At 34.9% G+C, this 22,262-nt stretch overlaps 1 protein-coding gene across 6 annotated transcripts in view; it reads right to left on the bottom strand.

The window, feature by feature from the left end:
* The window catches only part of LOC141454028 (uncharacterized), a 772,684-nt gene that overhangs the window by 172,077 nt on the left and 578,345 nt on the right, over positions 1 to 22,262 (bottom strand). The window contains exon 3 of one of the 6 annotated variants that reach the window (XM_074127800.1): positions 12,633 to 15,607. The exons of 4 other annotated variants lie outside the window; for them this stretch is intronic. In XM_074127800.1, the coding sequence (XP_073983901.1) occupies positions 15,575 to 15,607 (33 nt within the window). In that variant the 3' untranslated portion in view covers positions 12,633 to 15,574. Of the gene's footprint in view, positions 1 to 12,632; positions 15,608 to 22,262 lie in introns of those variants that run through there. One more of the 6 variants, XR_012458373.1, reaches the window with a different exon arrangement.

Here is a 22,262-nt window from a genome sequence, read left to right as displayed (position 1 = left end):
ACATAGATAGACCAAGGATTCGTTGTCATTATATCTTGTCTTGAATAGGAAACTTAAAAAGCTTAATTTGGTGAAGATGGATTTCTAAAAACAATTAATACAAATAGTTTCCAGATGGTAAGTACCCTAGCATAAAGCTGTGCAGTACAAAAAAAACTTCGCAACAAACTGGCAAAGTTTAAGCTAGTGGTGGTAAAGGTGTAAGTTTCGAGGCGAGAGAAAGAAATACTAATGAAATAAAGTCTATTTACGGTCTCGAACTAAGAACGATTAATATCTTACGAGACGTACTTCATTCCCAGAGAAACTTTTGCCATGAAATTATTGTAAAAGTGCAAAAAGTTATTTCATTCGTTCTCTCTTTTAAGCCAGCACAACTTATCGGAATATATGAGGCAGTTAGAAGTTGAAATGTCTATTATACTTTGGTAAAAGTTTAATAGTTCTAGAATCTATAAAACAAATACTTTGATACCTAGTAAAGTGTAAGAATTGGGGGTAAAACAAAAAAAATATCTACGCTTAAATGCGATTAAAAATTTGGAGAGTAGCGTGATTAATAATTTATTTGGCTAAATTGTAGCGATTTCCGCATTGTAAGGCACTCCGAACATCTGGGAAGACGCAAACCAATTGAGTAGAAGACTAAAGACTTGCCCACAGACGTTATTGAAGTAATTCTTTCCATCCTGTAGCGAGAAAATGATCCTAGAGTAACTGAAATAGATTTTTATAGGAAGGTAAGTAAGTAAATGGTGCTGGGAATGGAGATGTCCCAGACTACAGCCTCCCTCTCTTCACAGTTCTTCCTGGACCAAATCCCAAGCCCGATGAATGGATGGTGTAGGGCCGTGATGGCAAACCTATGGCACGCGATTTATGGAGTATATTGAAGAAATTACAGTATTCATTGAGAATTAGGGTCTGGCACACTTTTCTCAAATCAATGTTCATAAAGTAAGTTATTTTTTTAAAATCTTTTATTGGAATTTACAACTGCAACGGTTGTTGCAACAAGCAAATATGGTACCTGATGAAATAATACGTGAAAATCACGAGCGGAGAAGGCACCCAGTGGTGTCACTCCATTAACGTGCTCTTGCTATGCTGCTCTCACGATAAGAGTTGATCACGAGGCCATCTTCTCTTCAATCTCGTTAGAGGATTACCTGGTAATGTAGAAGAAGATAGGTGTTCTATGAGAGGGTTAGGATGAGCTGCGGTAGAGGAATGAAATTTGAGAAAATGAGTGTTAGCAAGATCTGTAATGAAAGGGATTTTGAGGTCATTATGGATGGTGAGGTTAGATACATAGAACGGAGCGTTAAGGAGTTTTCGAAGTATTTTTGACTGTAATGCCTGGAGACGTAGTGAGTTAGAACGCTTAGTCGATCCCCATACTTCGATACCTTATGACCAACTAGGTCGCAGTATCAGAAGATATAAGAGTCTTTTGCTATGTAGGTTAAGTTTCGAACGTTTGTCAAGTAGTCTGGCGAGAAGTTTGTAGGGTTATTTAATAAATCTTTTTTTTCTACTATGGTTGCGAATATCAAAAAATTATGAATATTTCTATATGTGACACGGTGCCTTAGGAGTGCATAGGATATTAGAGAGATTACGAGGGTCGTTTGATAAGTCCGTGCAAAAATAAAAACTACTTAATTTTTTGGGGTAAACCTTTTTTATTTTTCAACATAGTCTCCTTTTAGGCTTATACACTTCGTCCAACGCTGCTCTAGTTTGTTGATCCCTTCCGAATAATAGGATTTGTCCAAGTCTGAAAAATAGCCATTCGTTTCTGCAATCACCTCCTCGTTTGAATAAAATCTTTTTCCCACCAGCCATTTCTTCATATTGGGGAACAAATAGTAGTCCGAGGGAGCCAAGTCTGGAGAATAGGGGGGATGTGAAACGAGTTGGAACCCTATTTCCATTAATTTTGCGACCACAACTGCTGAGGTGTGAGCTGGTGCGTTGTCGTGATGGAAAAGGACTTTTTTGTGGGCCAATCGTGGGCGTTTTTCTTGCAGCTCGGTTTTCAGACGGTCCAATAACGATGAATAATATGCACCTGTAATAGTTTTACCCTTTTCCAGATAGTCGATGAGGATTATTCCTTGCGAATCCCAAAAGACAGTCGCCATAATCTTTCCGGCCGAAGGAACGGTCTTCGCCTTTTTTGGCGTAGATTCCCCCTTGGTAACCTATTGTTTAGATTGTTCTTTGGTCTTAGGAGTGTAGTGATGTATCCATGTTTCATCCACAGTGACGAAACGACGCTTAAAGTCCTGCGGATTCTTCTGGAACAGCTGCAAACCGTCCTTACACGATTTCGTTTTTGGTCAAGCGTGAGCAATCGCGGCACCCATCTTGCGGATAGCTTTGTCAAGGCCAAATGTTGATGCAAAATATTATGTACCCGTTCATTCGAGATACCCACAGCACTAGCAATCTCACGCACCTTCACTCTTCTGTCATCCATCGCCATATCATGGATTTTATCAATGATTTCTGGAGTAGAAACCTCAACAGGGCGTCCAGAACGTTCAGCGTTACTTGTGCCCATGTGGCCACTCCGAAACTTTTGAAACCTCTTATAAACTGTTCTAATCGAAGGTGCAGAGTCACCATAATGTTTATCAAGCTTCTCTTTAGTCTCCTGAGGCGTTTTGCCTTTCATAAAGTAGTGTTTAATCAACACACGAAATTCTTTTTCGTCCATTTTTTTGAAAATCACTCGACTTCCTCGATTCAAACGAATGCCAAACACAAAGAAATAGACCGATCTGGCTGAAACTTGGTGTGTGTTCTTCCAAGAGATGCTACTAACTAAACATAACCTCGATACGCGCCAGTGGTGCTATCTCTCTGACTTTGCACGGACTTTTCAAACGACCCTCGTATTTCTTACCTTACAACTCCTTCGGAATACTCTAACACATCTCCTGACTGAATACTACGCCATTATTCAATGAAGAGTTAAACAACAGGGAAGTTACTAAATGTTACTCAATTATATCAAAATTTCTAAAAAAGTTGCATCTACTTAGCACGGCAAATTTTTCAAACACATCAGAGTGAAGTGCAAGCCGCTAGCTGGACTCAAGCTGCAGTTAGCTACAGTAACCCCACACAGAATGCAATCACTATTTTAATAATTAATAAAATTGTTTTTTTTTACAATTTTTGAAACAAAATAAAATTCCAAATTAGCATTCTTTTAAAACAAAAACTGTCTTGTCACAAAATTTAGGGTGAAAGTTCAAATTATGAAGAAGAAATCTTGTTAACTGGGTTTCAAAACCAATTAGTTATTTGGCACTACTTCTTCTCGTCTTGGTCCAACTTTACAACCTAATTGATATAATTGAGATGAATAAACAACTAAAAAGGAACGAAACAACCAAAGATTCTGCCAAGATTTAAAACGTCATCCTAATTTCTATAAATGAATATTAATTGTGAGCTGTGGAAAAATCATGAAAGACAAGTTATTGTTGCCAACTTTTCGCTCTTAAATATGCAACTTTTATTTTTAATGATTTAAAATTACTCGAATTACTTTTATTGTTTAATTGAATTAAATATGACTCTCATTAAAAGACAGTGGCAATAACAGTGACTTGAACTTGCTTTCTGAATCTAATTATTAACGTTTAATAAATAAATAAGTAAAAAATATTGGAGCGAATAACACCGCACGATCTGCTCTTGTCGCAAAACTAGTACATTTTCTTTAGACCTTTACTTACGATGTAATTAAATTCTGTCATTATTATTCAGAAGCAGTAATATGTAATGAAACAAAGTTTCGATTCGTCTCCTCTTAAAATCAATTTCCACAATTAAAATTTCCAAAAAGCAGGGATGTTAAATATGAAAAGATGGTTCGAATAAAACACAGTTCGCTATCAGTAATATTGGTGGAATTGTAGCAACAGGATTCCTCAAATTCGTACTTCCGTTAATGCAGTTTATTTGGACTTTGAATTTTATCGTTTATTGCAAGGCCCAATGCATTTCGTTTAGTCCTGAAGGGGCATGTGCGCTAACCTAGGATAATGGGTATCCCAGAATACACTGGTTGTTCTAACAAGAAACAATTACACGTAGTACCTGCACAGAGATAGAAAAACTGTTTCATTTTTTCCAGACAGTCGAATGGTAATCCGGTCTATTCTCCTGCAATCCCAGGGTGTGCCTAGTACTGTCCTGTAATCTACAAGTGCCCTTACTTAAAGAAGAAGTCAGTAATAGTAACTTTAAACTATTAGATTCTCATGCTAGGGATTCTGATTGTCGCTTATCAAATTTTTTTGCAGTCCTAATGACTAAATAAGTTAACGCACTAATCTCTCACAAATATATCGCAAAAATCTTTTATTTGGTCTTCAAACAGTAGTCTAATTTCCTCAAATATTGTGAGTTATAATTTTAATTGTATTTATTGCTTATAAAGACTTGGTCTTATAGCAAGAGTTTGATTTATACATAGCTTAGTCTAAGCATAAAACAAGTAGACAATTTTTTGAACACAAAAGTAGCTAAATAACAAAATATACAAAAAAAGAAGAAGTTATAACCAAAAATAAGAACTCTTTTTTACAAAACTGAGAAAACTTAATAAGTAGTAAAGCAGTGCAATTACCAAAATAATCGAGTTCATCTTGGTACTAATCAAAATAAAAATAATAATAACAATAATTGGGAAGGGATTAGCTATGCGGTTAGCGCATTGGACTCCCACGCGGAGGTCCCGGGTTCGAATCCAGCTGCTGGCCCTTAGATTTTCTCTTCCTGGGTACGTCTTGCAGCTCACTGCCCGGTGATGGACAGTATTGTCTGTAACAAGAGAACACTGTCCGGAGGCCGGCAGAGCACTGAAAAAAGCTCCGGGCGCCAATAACCTCAGGATGTTGACGCGCCTTAAATCATTTTAGTTCATCAATATTCGTGTAAGAATTTCTTTAATTTTAAACAATTAATCAGAAATATACGAACTGTTCAATTTAGTTTCGTCATTGATCACTAGCAAAGATTCCATTGTACGAGGGTCGTTTGAAAAGTCCGTGCAAAAATAAAAACTACTTAATTTTTTGGGGTAAACCTTTTTTATTTTTCAACATAGTCTCCTTTTAGGCTTATACACTTCGTCCAACGCTGCTCTAGTTTGTTGATCCCTTCCGAATAATTGGATTTGTCCAAGTCTGAAAAATAGCCATTCGTTTCTGCAATCACCTCCTCGTTTGAATAAAATCTTTTTCCCGCCAGCCATTTCTTCATATTGGGGAACAAATAGTAGTCCGAGGGAGCCAAGTCTGGAGAATAGGGGGGATGTGAAACGAGTTGGAACCCTATTTCCATTAATTTTGTGACCACAACTGCTGAGGTGTGAGCTGGTGCGTTGTCGTGATGGAAAAGCACTTTTTTGTGGGCCAATCGTGGGCGTTTTTCTTGCAGCTTGGTTTTCAAACGGTCCAATAACGATGAATAATATGCACCTGTAATAGTTTTACCCTTTTCCAGATAGTCGATGAGGATTATTCCTTGCGAATCCCAAAAGACAGTCGCCATAATCTTTCCGGCCGAAGGAACGGTCTTCGCCTTTTTTGGCGCAGATTCTCCCTTGGTAACCCATTGTTTAGATGGTTCTTTGGTCTCAGGAGTGTAGTGATGTATCCATGTTTCATCCACAGTGACGAAACGACGCTTAAAGTCCTGCGGATTCTTCTAGAACAGCTGCAAACAGTCCTTGCAACACTTCACACGATTTCGTTTTTGGTCAAGCGTGAGCAATCGCGGCACCCATCTTGCGGATAGCTTTGTCATGTCCAAATGTTGATGCAAAGTATTATGTACCCGTTCATTCGAGATGCCCACAGCACTAGCAATCTCACGCACCTTCACTCTTCTGACATCCATCACCTTATCATGGATTTTATCAATGATTTCTGGAGTAGTAACCTCAACAGGGCGTCCAGAACGTTCATCGTCACTTGTGCCCATATGGCCACTCCGAAAATTTTGAAACCACTTATAAACTGTTCTAATCGAAGGTGCAGAGTCACCATAATGTTTATCAAGCTTCTCTTTAGTCTCCTGAGGCGTTTTGCCTTTCATAAAGTAGTGTTTAATCAACACACGAAATTCTTTTTCGTCCAATTTTTGAAAATCACTCGACTTCCTCGATTCAAACGAATGCCAAACACAAAGAAATTGACCGATCTGGCTGAAACTTGGTGTGTGTTCTTCCAAGAGATGCTACTAACTAAACATAACCTCGATACGCGCCAGTGGTGCTATATCTCTGACTTTGCACGGACTTTTCAAACGACCCTCGTAATTTGAGCGAGATATGTAAAGATATATGTATATACGCTCGTATTTGGGTCTGAATGAGGTAAAAACAGGGCATTGTAATCAAAAAGTGCTGTAAATTATCAACTTCGCCACATTTACGTACAGAATTCGCAAGGTTCAATTTCCGATAATTCCTACTTTATTCCAGTGAGAAATAGGCGAAGATTTTCTTGTCTTGCTAAGCGAAAACTTCTTTATTTAGAGAAGGAAACTCAAAATACGATTCAGGTAAACCTCAGAGCGCTGATATTTCTATAATAATTTTTAATTGATGAGGTAACAATTCGTTCTACATCTTTGTAGATTAACATATTTTTAAAGGGACTCTAACAATCTCTTATAGTTCATAGAGACTTCTTCATGGCTCTGACTGAACCAGACATCCTTCGCTGCGATCATTACCAGATAATTTCACAAATGATTATTACAGTTTATAAGTCCATCCTAGCAAAGTTTGGGAATTTGTTCGTCAGGCATTGCTAATAGTTCAAGCATTGTGAGTTGCAATAAATTTATAGTAATGAGTGTTTCGATTTAGTCATTTTAACCAACTAATGAAAATAAATCAGAAAGTGTTTAAAAATTAAAAAAAAACTAAAAAATAAATAAATAAAAATTTTATGTTTTAAAGGATTTAAAAACGTATCCGATATCACACCCTTTTTAGTTTTTAATCATACGCGAAAAGGAAGCGACGTTAAAAAAAAAAGGACAAAGCAGGTGATGAAAAAGAAAATTACAGGTGCTTTTCCATTTTGTCTTAGCTGCATCACATCTTCCATCTTGCCTCGCAACAAGAAACCCTGAGTGATTAAAACCTGCGTCAACCCCATCTTCTTCAATTCTTTCTCATCGTTCTGTTCTTCTTTTTTGTCGTTCCAATTTCTTTCTTCTATTTCTCGTTTCCTGCTGAGAGCTTTCTTCCTACTTCCTTTTAATCTATTAGTTTATTTTATTATTCTTATTTTTAATTAAATAACATTACTTTACCAAATTGCGGGTTATAAGTGTGGTTATCTTAAAAAGTGAAGTGACTCTCACGATTGTCTCTTGCAACTTTTCTCAAGGCTTCAGCTCTCAAATTTTTGTTTTCAAACTACAAAAATTTCAAACAAATTCTGTCTGCAACATTGTGTAGTTTGTAACCCTACATAACCTTGAACTGTAACAGTACGGCGAAACTTAACCTCTCCCCCATAAACTAACCGAAAAGGAAATGTTAAAGTAAATCAATCAAAAAATTCTGTTCTTTCCAAAATTTTCTTTATACTCGATTTTAACAACATCAATAACCCACTTTAAGGTCCTCTCCTCTTTTGCGTAGATTGCAATGAGGAGGAGTATTTCAGGACAATATAATAATGATATGTCCACGTTATGTAGTAGAAAGGAAACGAATGTTTGACGACATATACAGGTATTTAGATGCACCATTTCGCTAGGAAGACATTCTCCACCAACATCTATCTGCTTAAATATGTAGCAGAGCTAGCAATGAAATATGAATGTATTTAAAAGTTATAGCCGATTAGAATGAATGGAAGAAAATGATTAGAGAAGGATTACGTGATTTTAATTTCGGTTAAGCTATAAGGATGGCAGCAACATAGAGTACTGATCCATCCATTAGCTGTATATAGTTGTATATAGTAGAGGGATGAATGAGTGAATCGAATGTATTTATAAGTAAGAATGGAGAGTGAGTGATATTCTAGTGATAAGCACCTAGACGATATCTAGGTAGTGATGAGGTGCCTATAAGCACACCGTACAATTTTAAGAGGGTTTCATCTTTCAAATATCTAGGGGACGTTTTAACCGATAAGAATGAAGTGAGTGTAGAAATAAAAGGCAGGTTAACGGCAGGTAGTAGGTGTTTCTGGGCACTACAGAAAGTCTTAAGTTTTCGAGAACTATCAAGGAAAGGCAAAGTTAACAGTCTATAAAAGCATATTGAGGCCAGTGGTTAAGTATGCCAGTGAAACGTGGGTGTTAACCAAGGAGGATGAAAAATTGCTTAATGCCTGGGAGAGGAAGATTCTAAAGGAAAATTTTGGCCCCGTGAAAGGGAAAGGTACAGGAATTCGGAAAAAAGAGAAATAAGAGAGCTGTACAAGGAGCAGGATTTGGTAGGTTTGATTAAGAGGAGAAGAATGAGATGGCTAGGCCATTTAGTAAGAATGGAAGATTCCCGATTTCCCAGGAAGATAATGAATGGACACCTAGGGGAGGGGGCGAGAAAAAGAGGAAGACCGAGGATTAGGTGACTGTGGATGATGTAGAAGAGGATATTAGAAATCTGGGAGTAAGGACATGGAGGAGAGTTGCCTTGGTGAGAGAGGAGTGGAGAAAGGTGTTAGAGGAGGCCAAGGTCCTTCGAGGACCGTAGGGCCAGAGGAAGAAGAAGAAGCACCTAGACGATGCTAGCTGTATACGTAGACGATGCTGGCTGTATGGCCAGCATTTTGTAAAAAGCCAAAAAAAAACCACTTTAAAAATTTACTTACTTATTTACTTCCCTGGTGCTACAGCCCGGGTCGGGCCTTGACCTCCAAAAGAAATCGACCCCAATCGTCCCTATCCAAAGCTTTAGACCGCCAATTCCGAGCGCCCAACCTGGTCCATCCATCGAGCCTTCGGGCGTCCAACCTTTCTAGTACCGATGACATTGAAGTTCAAAACTTTCTTCGGCATTCTGCCGTCTTCCTTTCTCAGGACATGTCCCACCCACCGGAGCCTATTAATGCGGATTAATTGCACTGCCGTAGTATCATCAAATTTATCGTAGAGCTCTTGGTTATGCCTCCTTCTCCATTCACCATTAACTTTAACTGGTCCGTAAATCCGTCTTAAAATTTTTCTTTCAAAGATAGCTTACTTTATTTAAATTTACTTAATTTAATACTTTAAAAATTTAAACAAGTGATAGTTTCGTACATAGTACAAAAATGGTACATCAAAGCGAATCACTCTTGAACTCCCTTTCTCTTAGATAAAATTTCCTTTTTATCCGGATGGTGGTAATACACTGAAAAAAGCTCCGGGCACCAATAACCTCAGATGTTGAAGAGCCTTAAATCCAAAACATAATAATGTTTTATCCCAAATAAAACAAGAAATGTAATAAAAAGTTCTACAAATTAGTTGCTGTAACATAAAAGTATAACAAAAAAAGAAGGTTATATGGCTTAGTAAATAATAACGCTGTATCGTGAGTAAAAAAACAGTTCCATAAATGGGCAATGTTACGGCAATCAAGTTGGAAGTAATATTAAGAATTTGGCTTCAAACCAAAATGAAATGATGCTTTGCGCATTCTTTCAAGAGATTCTCTACATATTTACTATTTTGTCAATATTCTTAGTTTAATATTTAAATATTGGACTTCTCTGGAAGCTCAAGACCAGCTTTCCAGCCACCTATTTCCTCATTTTGAAATCATACTTGACTGACAGACATTTTAGAATGAAGATAGGAACTATTCTTTCTCCATTCATCCATGCTGACGTTGGAGTTCCGCAAGGCAGCATTCTAGGCCTCGTTCTGTACACAATCTACTCCTCAGACATAACTACTCATCCTCAAACTATGCTTCTCACCTACGCTGACGATACTGCCATCTTATCTACTGACAAAGATCCAATAATAGCTCATAGAAACCTTCAGTCTCACCTCACCTCCTTAGAAAAATGGTTCAAAAAATGGGGCTATCAAACTGAATGAGACAAAATCTCAAAATATTACCTTCACTCTTCGACGTATCACTCTTCCTCCTGTCTTTTACAATCTTATTCCTTTATCAGTAGTCAACGTAGTCCGCTACCTTGGGCTTTACCTTGACAGAAGACTTACATGGAACCCTTTTACTCGACTTAAGAGAACAGAACTCAACAGACGCTTCCGACAACTGAAAAGACTACTCGACAACAGATCAAAACTCACTCAAGACAACAAAAGACTTATTTATGTAAGTAGGTATGTATATTAAAGCCAGTCTGGGCTTATGACATCGAACTGTGGGGTTCAACCGAACGCTCAAACCTTTCCAAAGGATCCCAGTCCTTGCAATCTAAAATTCTTCTCTCTATAGTAAACGCTCCTTTCTACGTCACCAATCAAACCATTCACAAAGACTTGAACATTCCTTTCGCGCAACACAAGTGGCTGAAACACGATACAGAAAATTCCATCTTAACCTTCAATCACATCACAATCCATTTTTACAACATCTATCTTACAGGACATTTCCAGGCAACACTTCTAGACGTCTTAAAAGACAGTGTGGCCTCGCGATCTCCTCTCTGATGAAGAGAATCAGTAGAATGTACGATAGAATGTTATTGGAGTGTTACCGCTGGGTAACTTCTTCACTCTGATATGTGTGAATGTTATTTATTGTTATCATTGTTGCTTATTACGCAATGCGTTGATTGTAACTAAATAAATTATTAAAAAATAAATAAATAAATATTTCTAAATATCTTTGTATTTGCTTTTACTTTTTGTAAGTAAGAAAACGGATGTGATGATCGTCAGCGACTCTCTGATGAACATCCGCATCCCGTTCGTGACCTCTAATTGGTATTTGGAGGTTAAGCTCCACATGAAAATAATAATAGACGATTCCTTAATCTTAAATAGGGAATCTAAGACCTTAATACTCCGTATAATCCTCTTGGATTGGGGCTAAAGTTATATTGTCGCCATCTCTACTCTCTCTCTTCTTGTTGTTCGCTCTGTTTAAATCTGGAGCAACCCACTAGTGGATTGGTATCACCAGCTCTAGGACCTTAGAAAGGCTGAGTAGAACCCACATACTCCAGACTAATCAGTCTTTTCATTAGACTGGAGTCTTTAATGAAATGGGACCCAGAAAAAGGTATACAGCTTCTTTTTTTTCCTTGAAGTTTTCTTCTATATCTCTTTACCAGAGTCGTTGTATACTCTAAGGGTAATTTATGAGGTAGTTATTGAAATAGAAAGGAAAAAATATATCAGAAATATTCAAGAAATGGAATAAGAGTTATAGGAAGACCGTGTGTATTTATTTGATCAAATCGTTTGTATAGATTTGTCAAAAGGACATTAACACCTGTCTGAAAGTGAATGTATAGCTTAGGCAACAGTAATACCAAGTAACGTTGCTAAATTTCAAACCCAGCTCACAAAGCCTGGCCCCCCCGCAACCCCGAAAGAACCCAAAATACAATCCGAGACTACCTTTTCTTTTCTTTTGTTTTGATTTATTCAGTGTCACCTTACTCCTAACGGTGTTACTGTGTACCTGTGTACAATTCCACCACACATCGTGGTAAGTTTTGTAAGAGATATATTGCCTGTGGGTACCTGTCTACAGCGGCATGCTTCACAAAAGGGAAAAAAGACTGTGTTTGTTGAATTTGTGAGGCTGTGGTTACTACAGGCTTCCAAAAAAAAAAAAAAAAAAAAAAAAAAAAAAAAAAAAAAAAAAAAAAAAAAAAAAAAAAAAAAAAAAAAAAAAAAAATGGCTGTCAGTACGTTTGTGTGTAGTTGTCGTCTCCTTTTTGGTGGGAAAGGAATGTGATGCTGGGGTATCACTAACACGAACAGCTACCTTGGTCCAATTGTGGAGATGCTGCAGTGCCGTGTCCATTGGTACCACACTGTCTGCTATACTTGTCTTACGTCATACGCACTGGTTGAGGCCATAACTTAGCCTCTTGGCCAGTAGCCTTAGAGAAAGAGAGCCTCTCTCAATACTCTCACGAACACAAACACATCTCTAGATGTTAGTGCCTGTAAGTGGCTATATATATATATATATATCCTTTGTACTCTATTTATATATATATAAATAGAGTACAAAGGATATACCAAACCCCTTCCCTCATCTTACCTATCCTTTTCAATCCTTCTCTTTCTCCTTTTCCTCTTTGGCAGGAAGGTCAGCTTTTGTCTAGCCGAGGGTAAATCATGCCCAGTTTGGAAAGCCTTAGAGAAACTGAGTAGTTCCCAGCAATGGGACACCTACCTAGAACGGACATGATGTTCTAGCTATGTCTCTGTGTGATTTTGGTCTAAAGTTATGGCGGAAGGTGTGAGGGATGTAGCTGACCATTGTCCACCAACCACTACCATCGCCATTCTACTACTCACACTGGTCGATATCCTCCAGCTGTATTTAGTACCAGACCTGGTCTAGACCAAACCACAGACTTCATTAGACATAGCCCACAAAATCTCCTCTCGTACATATACCATCTTCAACAATTCTCTATTCAATTTTACCATACCGTATGTCTGAACTAAAGAACACATATAATAGAGGTTCGTGTAACCCACTTTTAAAACCCAAAATAGCACTTGCAATTTTTTTGATTTTGTTTTAAATATCAGCAAACCGCAACATCTTCTTCGTTAATCAAAAAAATTCCTCTGTAACTCCTTCTTCACTACATAGTAATAATAATAGTAATTTTTATCTTTTTCTGGAATATATTTTCTATTGTTTTTGTTTGTTGTTTTAATCTTTAATTGAAATTCGCATCTGCTTCAACTGTTGCAACCAGCAAATGCGATATAAGATAAAAATATCAGGGATATGATCGGAGATGGTGAAGACGATAATGGAACGTCGACATTTATTAGTCTGCTCTCACGATAAGAGTAGATCACGAGGCCAACTTCTCTTCAATCTCTTTAGAGGATTACCTGGTAATGTGGAGGAAGATAGGTGTTCTTATTAGAGTGTTAGGATGAGCTGCTGTAAAGGAATGAAATTTGAGAAAACGAGTGTTAGCAAGATCTGAAATGAAAGGGATTTTGAGGTCATTATGAATGGTGAGGTTAGATACATAGAACGGAGCGTTAAGAAGTTTTCGAAGTATTTTTTGACTGTAATGTCTGGACGCATAGTGAGTTGGAACGCTTAGTCGATCTCCATACTTCGATGCCGTATGACCAAATAGGTCAAATAATTTCAGGAAATATCTTTTCAGATTATAATTTTCCTAAAATATGTCCCTGATAAACTATTATTTATTTCAATAATGAACCATCATTAACAGCAGCTTGGTTCTGGAGGAAGAATTTTTTGGATTCAACACATGTCTTACATTTTCTAGAACATCTGGATCAATAATTAAGTGAACAATAAATGAAAAAAATGGCAGATAAAATTCAAAAAAAGAGAAGAAATCACTATGAAACGGCCCCTCCAAAAGAAAAGAAGTGATAAAATATAAATAATAATAAAAAAAAAGTAAAGTAATTGCCTATTTTTTTAGGCAAGCTTAACGTCCAATTACCAATTAGGTGACATGGACGGAGGCAACTAGCAAACATACTTTACTGTAACTTTCTCCTATTAACCCTTAAATAAAATCCAAGGCCTAAGACTGGGGAATCGAACCCAGTAAACCAACAATACACCTTAGCTTTGCAGGTCTAGCCTTTTAACCGCTCGGCTATCGTGGCGCCTTAACCCTTGAGCCGTCACCTTATGTGAAGTGCTGTCACCTCGGGTCATATTGACCCAGCATTAAAAACTATTAAATAAAAAGGAAAAACTAACTAATATCATGTTATAGGGAATAGAAATCGAAGACAAAACATTTATTTATACTTTAATAAAACAGAAATACAAATTTAAAAAAAAATCAATAACAAAGATGTAATTTCTAAATGAGGTGCTGCTTAGCATGTAATGAAAAACAGAGAAAATATTTACAGTTTACAATTAAAATTAAAATAGTTAATTAATTACAATTATTTCTACAGTTAGTGCAAATAGTTACTGAGTGTATCTTACAAATGTAATTTTTACAGTTACTGCAAAAAGTAGGATATTTATTGTTCCTTGTACTAGGGCATATGTGGCATCTTCTTCGTTTTTTAGGGTTAGGGATGTCTTCTCCATTAGTTGCAATCGGAAGAATTGTTGCGCTTTCTTCTTGCAGATAAATATTGATCCTCACTTTCAAATCCCGTGAGATCACGGTGCTCAGCGACCTTCTGATAAAGAAGTTTCGCAATAATTGATGCCCCAAACTTTTGAGGAAGGTGTGTCGGTCCATTTTGAAATTTATATTTTTACGTTGAGCATTATTTTTATATGTGATATACGCATTAATGCCTGACACATTAAGTCCCTTAGCTCCCTTAGCTTTTACACAGTGGTGGACCGCGATAGACTTCGGTCACTAAACTCCCAGAACAATCTTCCACGAACAATAGCTACATCCCCCTCGGCGGCAAGGCCACTTTGATACTCGAACCTTTCTTCTCCGGCTCAGGTAAATCTGGTCTTTTGTTTATAAAGTGGTGGACCGCGATAGACTTCGGTCGCTCAACTCCCAGAACAATCTTCACGGACAATAGCTACACCCACCTCGGCGGTAAGGCAACTTTGATACTCGTACAATATTATTAGTAGCAATAACAATAAAAAAAAAATTCCTTTAATTGAATAAAATTAAAGAATTACTTGCTTCGGAAACAGTTTTATTGGAGGAGAAAAATGTTATTCAAAGAATCACCTCTGGTCAAAACACTAAGAAATAAATGACACAAGCCGTCACCTCGGGTCAAAATGGCTGGTTCGAGCCCGTACAGTAGGCGGCGGGAAAAACTCCTATGCCATCTCAATCAAAATACGTCGAAAAGAGATAAATAAAAATGTCGCGAGCCCAGCCCTTATAGATATTAAAATAGAAGACTTGAGAGTATGAGCTGGGTCAATATGACCCGACGTGACGGCTTAAGGGTTAAATAATAATAATAATAACAGCTTTTGTAAGGTGGGGATTAGCTTCGTGATTATCGAACTAGATTTCCATAGAGGAGCTCCTGACTTATATTTAGCTCTAAGAAAATTAACTTCTTATAGCCCACTGTCTGGTTATGGAAAGTATTGTCTGCATCCGAGAGAACACTGGCCAGAGGCCGGCAGTGCGCTAAAAAATTTAAAAAAAGCTCCGGACAACAATGACCTCCACAGTTGGACTTCAAATTATAGAGAAAGAAAATACAAAAATAATAGGAAACAAAAACGAATTCAAGAAAATGTAATATTATTGTATTTAGAATTGCGATAAATATTGTAATGACAATGAAAATGGGAGTCTCCATTTTAAGAGACGGAAAAGGGAGATCACAGTTGCCAAAATTTGGAGTTTTATTCAATTCCTAAGATCAAAAATGAAGTAAAATTAGATACTCACATAACACGGCTTTAAGTTAGGGAAATATTGAAATCAGCACTCACCTGTAACAGAAAGAAAAGCATGCATTTTAATATGAATAATTAAAGGGCAAAATAATTTAAAGGTTAGATTAGAGTATTTATTATCTGGACGCAAGGAGCCCTAATAACACTGCACTCTAACACGGTATTTTTAACAAATGTTGCATTTAATGTACTGCAAGGAAAGCGAAATTATTGCATTTATTCTCCTTCTTATAAATAGTCTCTGTTGGATATACTAGATTACTTTGAAGAAAAGATTTTTCCCAATGATTGTGCAGAAAATCAATCTTTAATTGAAAAAAAAAAGTTAATAATAAATAAATAAAAATGGTACTTCAGTAGAGTAAAAGAAGGTAAAATGATAATTGAAAATTGGACAGAGTTAACCAACGAATAGACAAGAACTAGATATGTCAAATAATAAAGAAGATTTTGCAGTTAAATCAACGTATATGTGTTACAATAAATCACCGACGTCAAGCAAATATCTGCTACGTGCAAAAAAGTATAACCTTCGAGATATTGAATAAAAACGTTCTCCTCTAAAATTTTATATGAAGCAGCTTTTTGAAAACTAATTCAAATTAAAGCTATAGGTATGTGTTATACGTTACTTTATTTTATTTTTAGTAATTCATTTGTAATAATTTAATTATTATTACCAAATTAGAGGATTTTGTGCAAATAGCAGTTTATAAATGGCAAATTATTGGCACACAGCAGGTATTAGTAAAAGAACATGTCTAATTTACATTAATATTTTATTATTGTTGAATGAAAAACTGGCATTAATCAGACTTATACTTAAAACAATCATAAAATGGATGGTAGTCAGAGTCAATAAACGGTTTTAAGTTCCTGTAACTGATTGAACTTAGATCGAGTTATTTCCAACTTGAGTTGAAGGTTCAGGATACTCTCGAGGAAGACGCCTTTGTTGAGGAAGTATTACATAATCATGTGGTAGGCGCCACGGTAGCCGAGCGGTTAGAGGCGAGACCTGTGAAGCTAGTATGTATTGTGGTACTGGGTTCGATTCCTGGTCTTAGGCCTTGGATTTTATTTAATGGTTAATAAAAGAAATTTACAGTAAAGTGTGCTAGTCGCCTCCGTTCACGACACCTAATTGGGTAGTTGGACGTAAGCTTTCCTGAAAAAATAGGCAATTACTTTACTTTTACTTTATAATCATGTGGTTGGCGAAGTTTGAAGCTCAATTCTCCATTTAGACCTATATAAAAATCCTCTGATATCATTCACAATGGGATCACCTTTTTTACCAGCTCTGATTGACTGAAAATTGGTGGTTAGATGCCCGTAATCTTATTTTATTAAGTTAGTTTTTATTTGACAATATTCTGGCTAATGCACAGAGCATATTTAGCGACCACAGTTCACTGTATAATGCTTAGAGTCACATAGCAGTCTTTTTATACGTGAATTTGGTTGGTAAACTAATTATAATAGTCAAAATGTCGAAATCTCCAAAAAGAGCACATAGCAGATATTGGTTTGACAAGGTCGAAATGTTAAAATGCGGAAATATAGATGGCTGTTGCACTAATTAAACCTAATCAAAAATAAGATTAAGTTTTATAAACCAACAATTCAATGACAATAGCGTGGTACGGTGAATAGCAGCATTTCATTGGTTAATAGTTAGTACTTAGAACAGAGTTAGAGGATGTTATTAGGAGAGGGGATATACTCGGTAATGTTAAGATAACAACGACGAGCATATGAGAACTGTAAAGGGAGCGATGACGATAGCAAAGGGATGGGGATAAAGTTAGTATGGTGCTTGGGTACTCCTGCAGATTGGACTTACACATGAGTCAACATGAATGGAAGGCAGCAGCAGAAGGGTAATGCTCCACTATCTCGTCCTATATACTTCGTACCACCCATATACACAGACCTAACCAAACCTTAACACTCAACAACAATGCTCCCTTTTGTGTCCTAAATTATATAAGCCCTTCTATATATCCTATAGGATATACATCAACAATCCAGTAAATATTATTGTTAAGCCTAGTTACTAATACATATTTGAATATTCTCATCTTTGGTGGTTTGGATTTGTGGAGATACATTTTTGATAGATATTAGTTTTTTAATTAAATACACAAATGTCTGTAAAAAAGTGAAATTCTTCATCAAGTTTTATCTATGGAATAATTTAGATATTATTTTATAGTTGGGTAATTGTCGTTTGAAAAAATTGAGGCTAATCTCAGCAATAAATGGCTGCCTTTCACGATAGCTTCCTCATTTTCATTCTCTTTTAGCACGATAATAGTTTAAATTAAGCCTTTAAATATTTTGCAATTTTGGTGAGAAGTACTGTTATTTTAGCACTAAATTTAAATTAGTTTAAATAATAGAGGACACATAAAAATAAAATCAACGCACAAAGTGAAAAACTATTTCTAAAATAAACGTACAAAGAGAAAAACTAAATCTGAAATAAACGCATAAAAGTGAAAAACTATATTTGAAATAAAAGCACAATGTGAATACTATATCTGAAATAAACGCACAAAGTGAATACTATATCTGAAATAAACGCACAAAGTGAAAAACTATATCTGAAATAAACGCACAAAGTGAAAAACTATATCTGAAATAAACGCACAATGTGAATACTATATCTGAAATAAACGCACAAAGTGAAAAACTATATCTGAAATAAACGCACAAAGTGAATACTATATCTGAAATAAACGCACAAAGTGAAAAACTATATCTGAAATAAACGCACAAAGTGAAAAACTATATCTGAAATAAACGCACAAAGTGAAAAACTATATCTGAAATAAACGCACAATGTGAATACTATATCTGAAATAAACGCACAAAGTGAAAAACTATATCTGAAATAAACGCACAAAGTGAATACTATATCTGAAATAAACGCTCAAAGTGAATACTATATCTGAAATAAACGCACAAAGTGAAAAACTATATCTGAAATAAACGCACAAAGTGAAAAACTATATCTGAAATAAACCCACAAAGAGAAAAACTATATCTGAAATAAACGCACAATGTGAATACTATATCTGAAATAAACGCACAAAGTGAAAAACTATATCTGAAATAAACGCACAAAGTGAATACTATATCTGAAATAAACGCACAAAGTGAAAAACTATATCTGAAATAAATGCATATAGCGAAGAACTATTTTTGAAATGATGTAAAACTGAAACGAAACTACATCAAACACAATAAAGGAGGCTAACAAATACTAATGTAAAAATAGCAAGAAGTCTGTATATATTTACCAGCGCAAATTGTAAGAATTGTGAAGTAGAATCAGTTCTAAGATGTGCTACTAAATATCAAGATAGGTGAATCAATTTAATAAAAGTTTCTAATCATTTCTTTTAGGAAAAGTAAAGCCCTATTTTATTGTTCTGGTAGAAGATTATTATTTTATGTTATTTTTGGAATAAAGTTTTGTTCAGAAAAGTAATGTTCGTTTGTCTTGGAACTAGTCATTTTAGTCCAATTAATTGGAAAGGTTTGTTTAGAGTTCCAAAAATATAAAAGAAATGAAGAGCTAATATTTTTATATTGTCTACACGTACAATATTTGAAATGAATATAATAATTAAAATTTATCATATAATATATTTAGGAAATAATAAGAGAAAATATGTAAATAAATTGATAGGTAAATTACAGAGATATGCGATAGTTTCATGCTTGTCAGAGGATATATATATATGTAGATAGCACAAAACATGTCAAAACAAAGACAAGAGCTACACGTAGGGCATGTGACTGGCATGTGCGAAATCCAATCAGATCGCACATCATGTTGTTGACATTTCTGTCTGTTGTGATTACCTTTGACCGCAACACTTCATTACTGTATGCTCTAAATAATTATTAAACATTTCTAGAACGATGTTCTTGTTATATTTGCATATTTTATGATAAAATTGTATTCCAGATTCAATTTGTTTGAATTATTATATTAATTAAATAAAATATTAAGCATAAGTGAAAAATAAATAACGAAAAATAACACTCTAGATGTGGAAACCAATTTAAATTCTAAATATGACATTATTACAGAAAAAAATCAATAGGTTTTAGCTGGGAAATTACAATTTATACTAAACAGTATTAGAAAACGAAAATTTATCAAGTTAAGAATCACCTGCAATAAATATTTCAAACTGTACTGGCATAACTTATAATTAGAAAACTTGAAACAAAAAATGCACACAGTAATAATCAATTTCCGGAAAATTGGGAACAGTTTATAATATTATAATAAATAACAGCTTATAATTAAAATAGTATACAATATGTAAAAGTGCCATCAGAGGGGGCTGCCGACAACGCCACACAGCCTGAAGGTTAGGTTATAGTCTAGGAAGGTTTAGCGTCATTTTAGAGTGTTTACGTTACAGTTTTTCATAGTGTTTAACGACGGTGAAATATAACTAGTCATTTAATTATTCTTTACAGGTATTTTATTGTTTTTATTATTTATGTATTATAATAAAATCTGTTTTTGAAAACGCCTTACAAATATTTATAATGTTTATACGTTTAATATAACAGTTAATAGTTTTCGACCAATCAAGGGACATTTTGTAAAACATGTCTTGACCTGTCTGTGCGAATGGTTTTTGTTGTTTTAATTGTTAATTAAACAATAAATTTTGGCATAAATTTTAAATAACTTTATTATTATTATTAAAATATTTTTGGTGGTGCATAAGTGATAATTTTAATTTGAGAAAAATTTAGAAATTTTATTGTTATTTATTATTTATTCACAATAATTAATTTAAAGTAATTAATAAGCTGAGTAAATGTTAGGAATAAATTAAAAAAATATATAAGAAAAAGTAAAAAATAGATTATAAGGATGTAAAGGCACTCCGAAGGATTCATTCGGCGAATACATCTCTGACATAAAATATCCCCCTAATAGGCGGCGTCTATGCTACATTAGCGCCCATCAAAACTGGGCAACTGTAGATGAATCAGTAAGTAAATGTTCTTTTATGAAAAATCAGCTAAAGTGAAGGCTGATGATGGATGAAGGAACGGAGTTTTGTAGATTTCCAACGACCCTGACAATAATATCCTCCTTCTTCCTATTGCATATAATCAACCGCACCGCGTTGGACGTTACTTGCACGCAGGAGTTTCCACTACTGATGAAATCGGCTTGGCTCGTTACCAAATCTTTATGAAAATATAAATCTACATCCACAAAAGATAACGAAGTGGAAAAACTCCCTTTCGGGTTGAAGAGATATCCGGTTTGCTAAAGAGAAGAAGGGGTAGAAGAAGGCATGGCGAGAGGGGGAGGGGAGGGCTATATCAGTAGAAACAAAAGAGAAATACTAAGAGGAAGTTTGAGAAGATAAAAAAAGAAAGAAATAGAACGAGAGATGGAATGAGTGAGCTGAAATGGAATCCGTCTTAAAACTGTCTGGGATGAGTGTTCTGAAAAAAAAAAAAAAAAAAAAATATGAATATCTGAGCGATTCCAGGGACTCTACAATTAACTGCACCCATTAAACTCCCGATCATCAACAGTCAAAAATTTAATTTAGCAAATATTAAAATTACTTGTAAACCAATATCCCCTTATTGCAAAACTTATTCCAGGAATGTAAGGCTTTGGTTTATTGTCAAGAACATAGTTTATGGCTTCTACCACAAAACAACATTATCCGCCTAGATGAAAAAAAAAAAAAAAAAATATTCCTGGAGACTAAAGAAGAAAAATATACGAGCGTAGAAAAGATTTATTCTTATATTATTCCATGTGGAAGCTAAATGTGCTCATAAGTTTTGTGCCTTTATTCTTGCTGCTGAAGTAGACGGCTACTAATTTCATAATATTTTCTTATAACCGATTCTTTATTAATTCGCTTTCTGGGTAAATAATTTGATATAAATTTATTACAAATTAAATATTTAGTTTTTAAATTATTCATTATCAAAATAAAGTAATGAAGTAATAATAATAATAAAGCAATCATTATTTTTAAAAACATGGTGTATTACAGTTATAATTTAATTATTATTTAGACATAAACATCTTGGACAATTCACATACTATGTGTGTGTCATTTGTTTTCTTATCTTAAGCAACTCTTTATTTTATTTGTTTTGGTAACTTAGTTATTTACTTATTATTCAAATCTTTATTTGATTAATCATAATTCATAATAATAAAATGATTCCTAATTACTTTTAAAGTTTATTAAATTAATTTTTTTGTATTAATTTTTTGATGTAAATGCAAACAGGAAATAACTTGATTAAAAATAACGTGAGTAAATAACTATTTTAATATGAATAAGTAACATTAAAACTTTACTTTTTTAATTATTAATTAGAGCATTGTTAATTTGTTTTTGGAGGCTGTTAATAAGCAGACATACCAATCTTTTGAACAATACAAAAAGTATTATAATTTGCCAATACTATATAAGCCCTGAAAATAAATAACATTTGTTCGTTTGTTGTGTAGAATCTTTTCTTTGATTTTTGAGCATATTTTCTTTCTTTGGCAAATTAATGTGTAAAAATAGTTTTCAGTTTTTAGTATTAAAAATTTCATTTTACTTTCTAGTAATTTATAATAAGAAGAGAGAAACCTAGCTTTCCCTTGCCCTTGCCGCGTGTA

This window comes from Rhodnius prolixus, unplaced genomic scaffold (genome assembly GCF_049639745.1).
Source record: "Rhodnius prolixus isolate KJV_2025 unplaced genomic scaffold, Rpr scaffold_9, whole genome shotgun sequence".
Taxonomy (NCBI): Eukaryota; Metazoa; Arthropoda; class Insecta; order Hemiptera; family Reduviidae; genus Rhodnius; species Rhodnius prolixus.
This window is presented reverse-complemented; position numbering and strand designations above follow the sequence as displayed.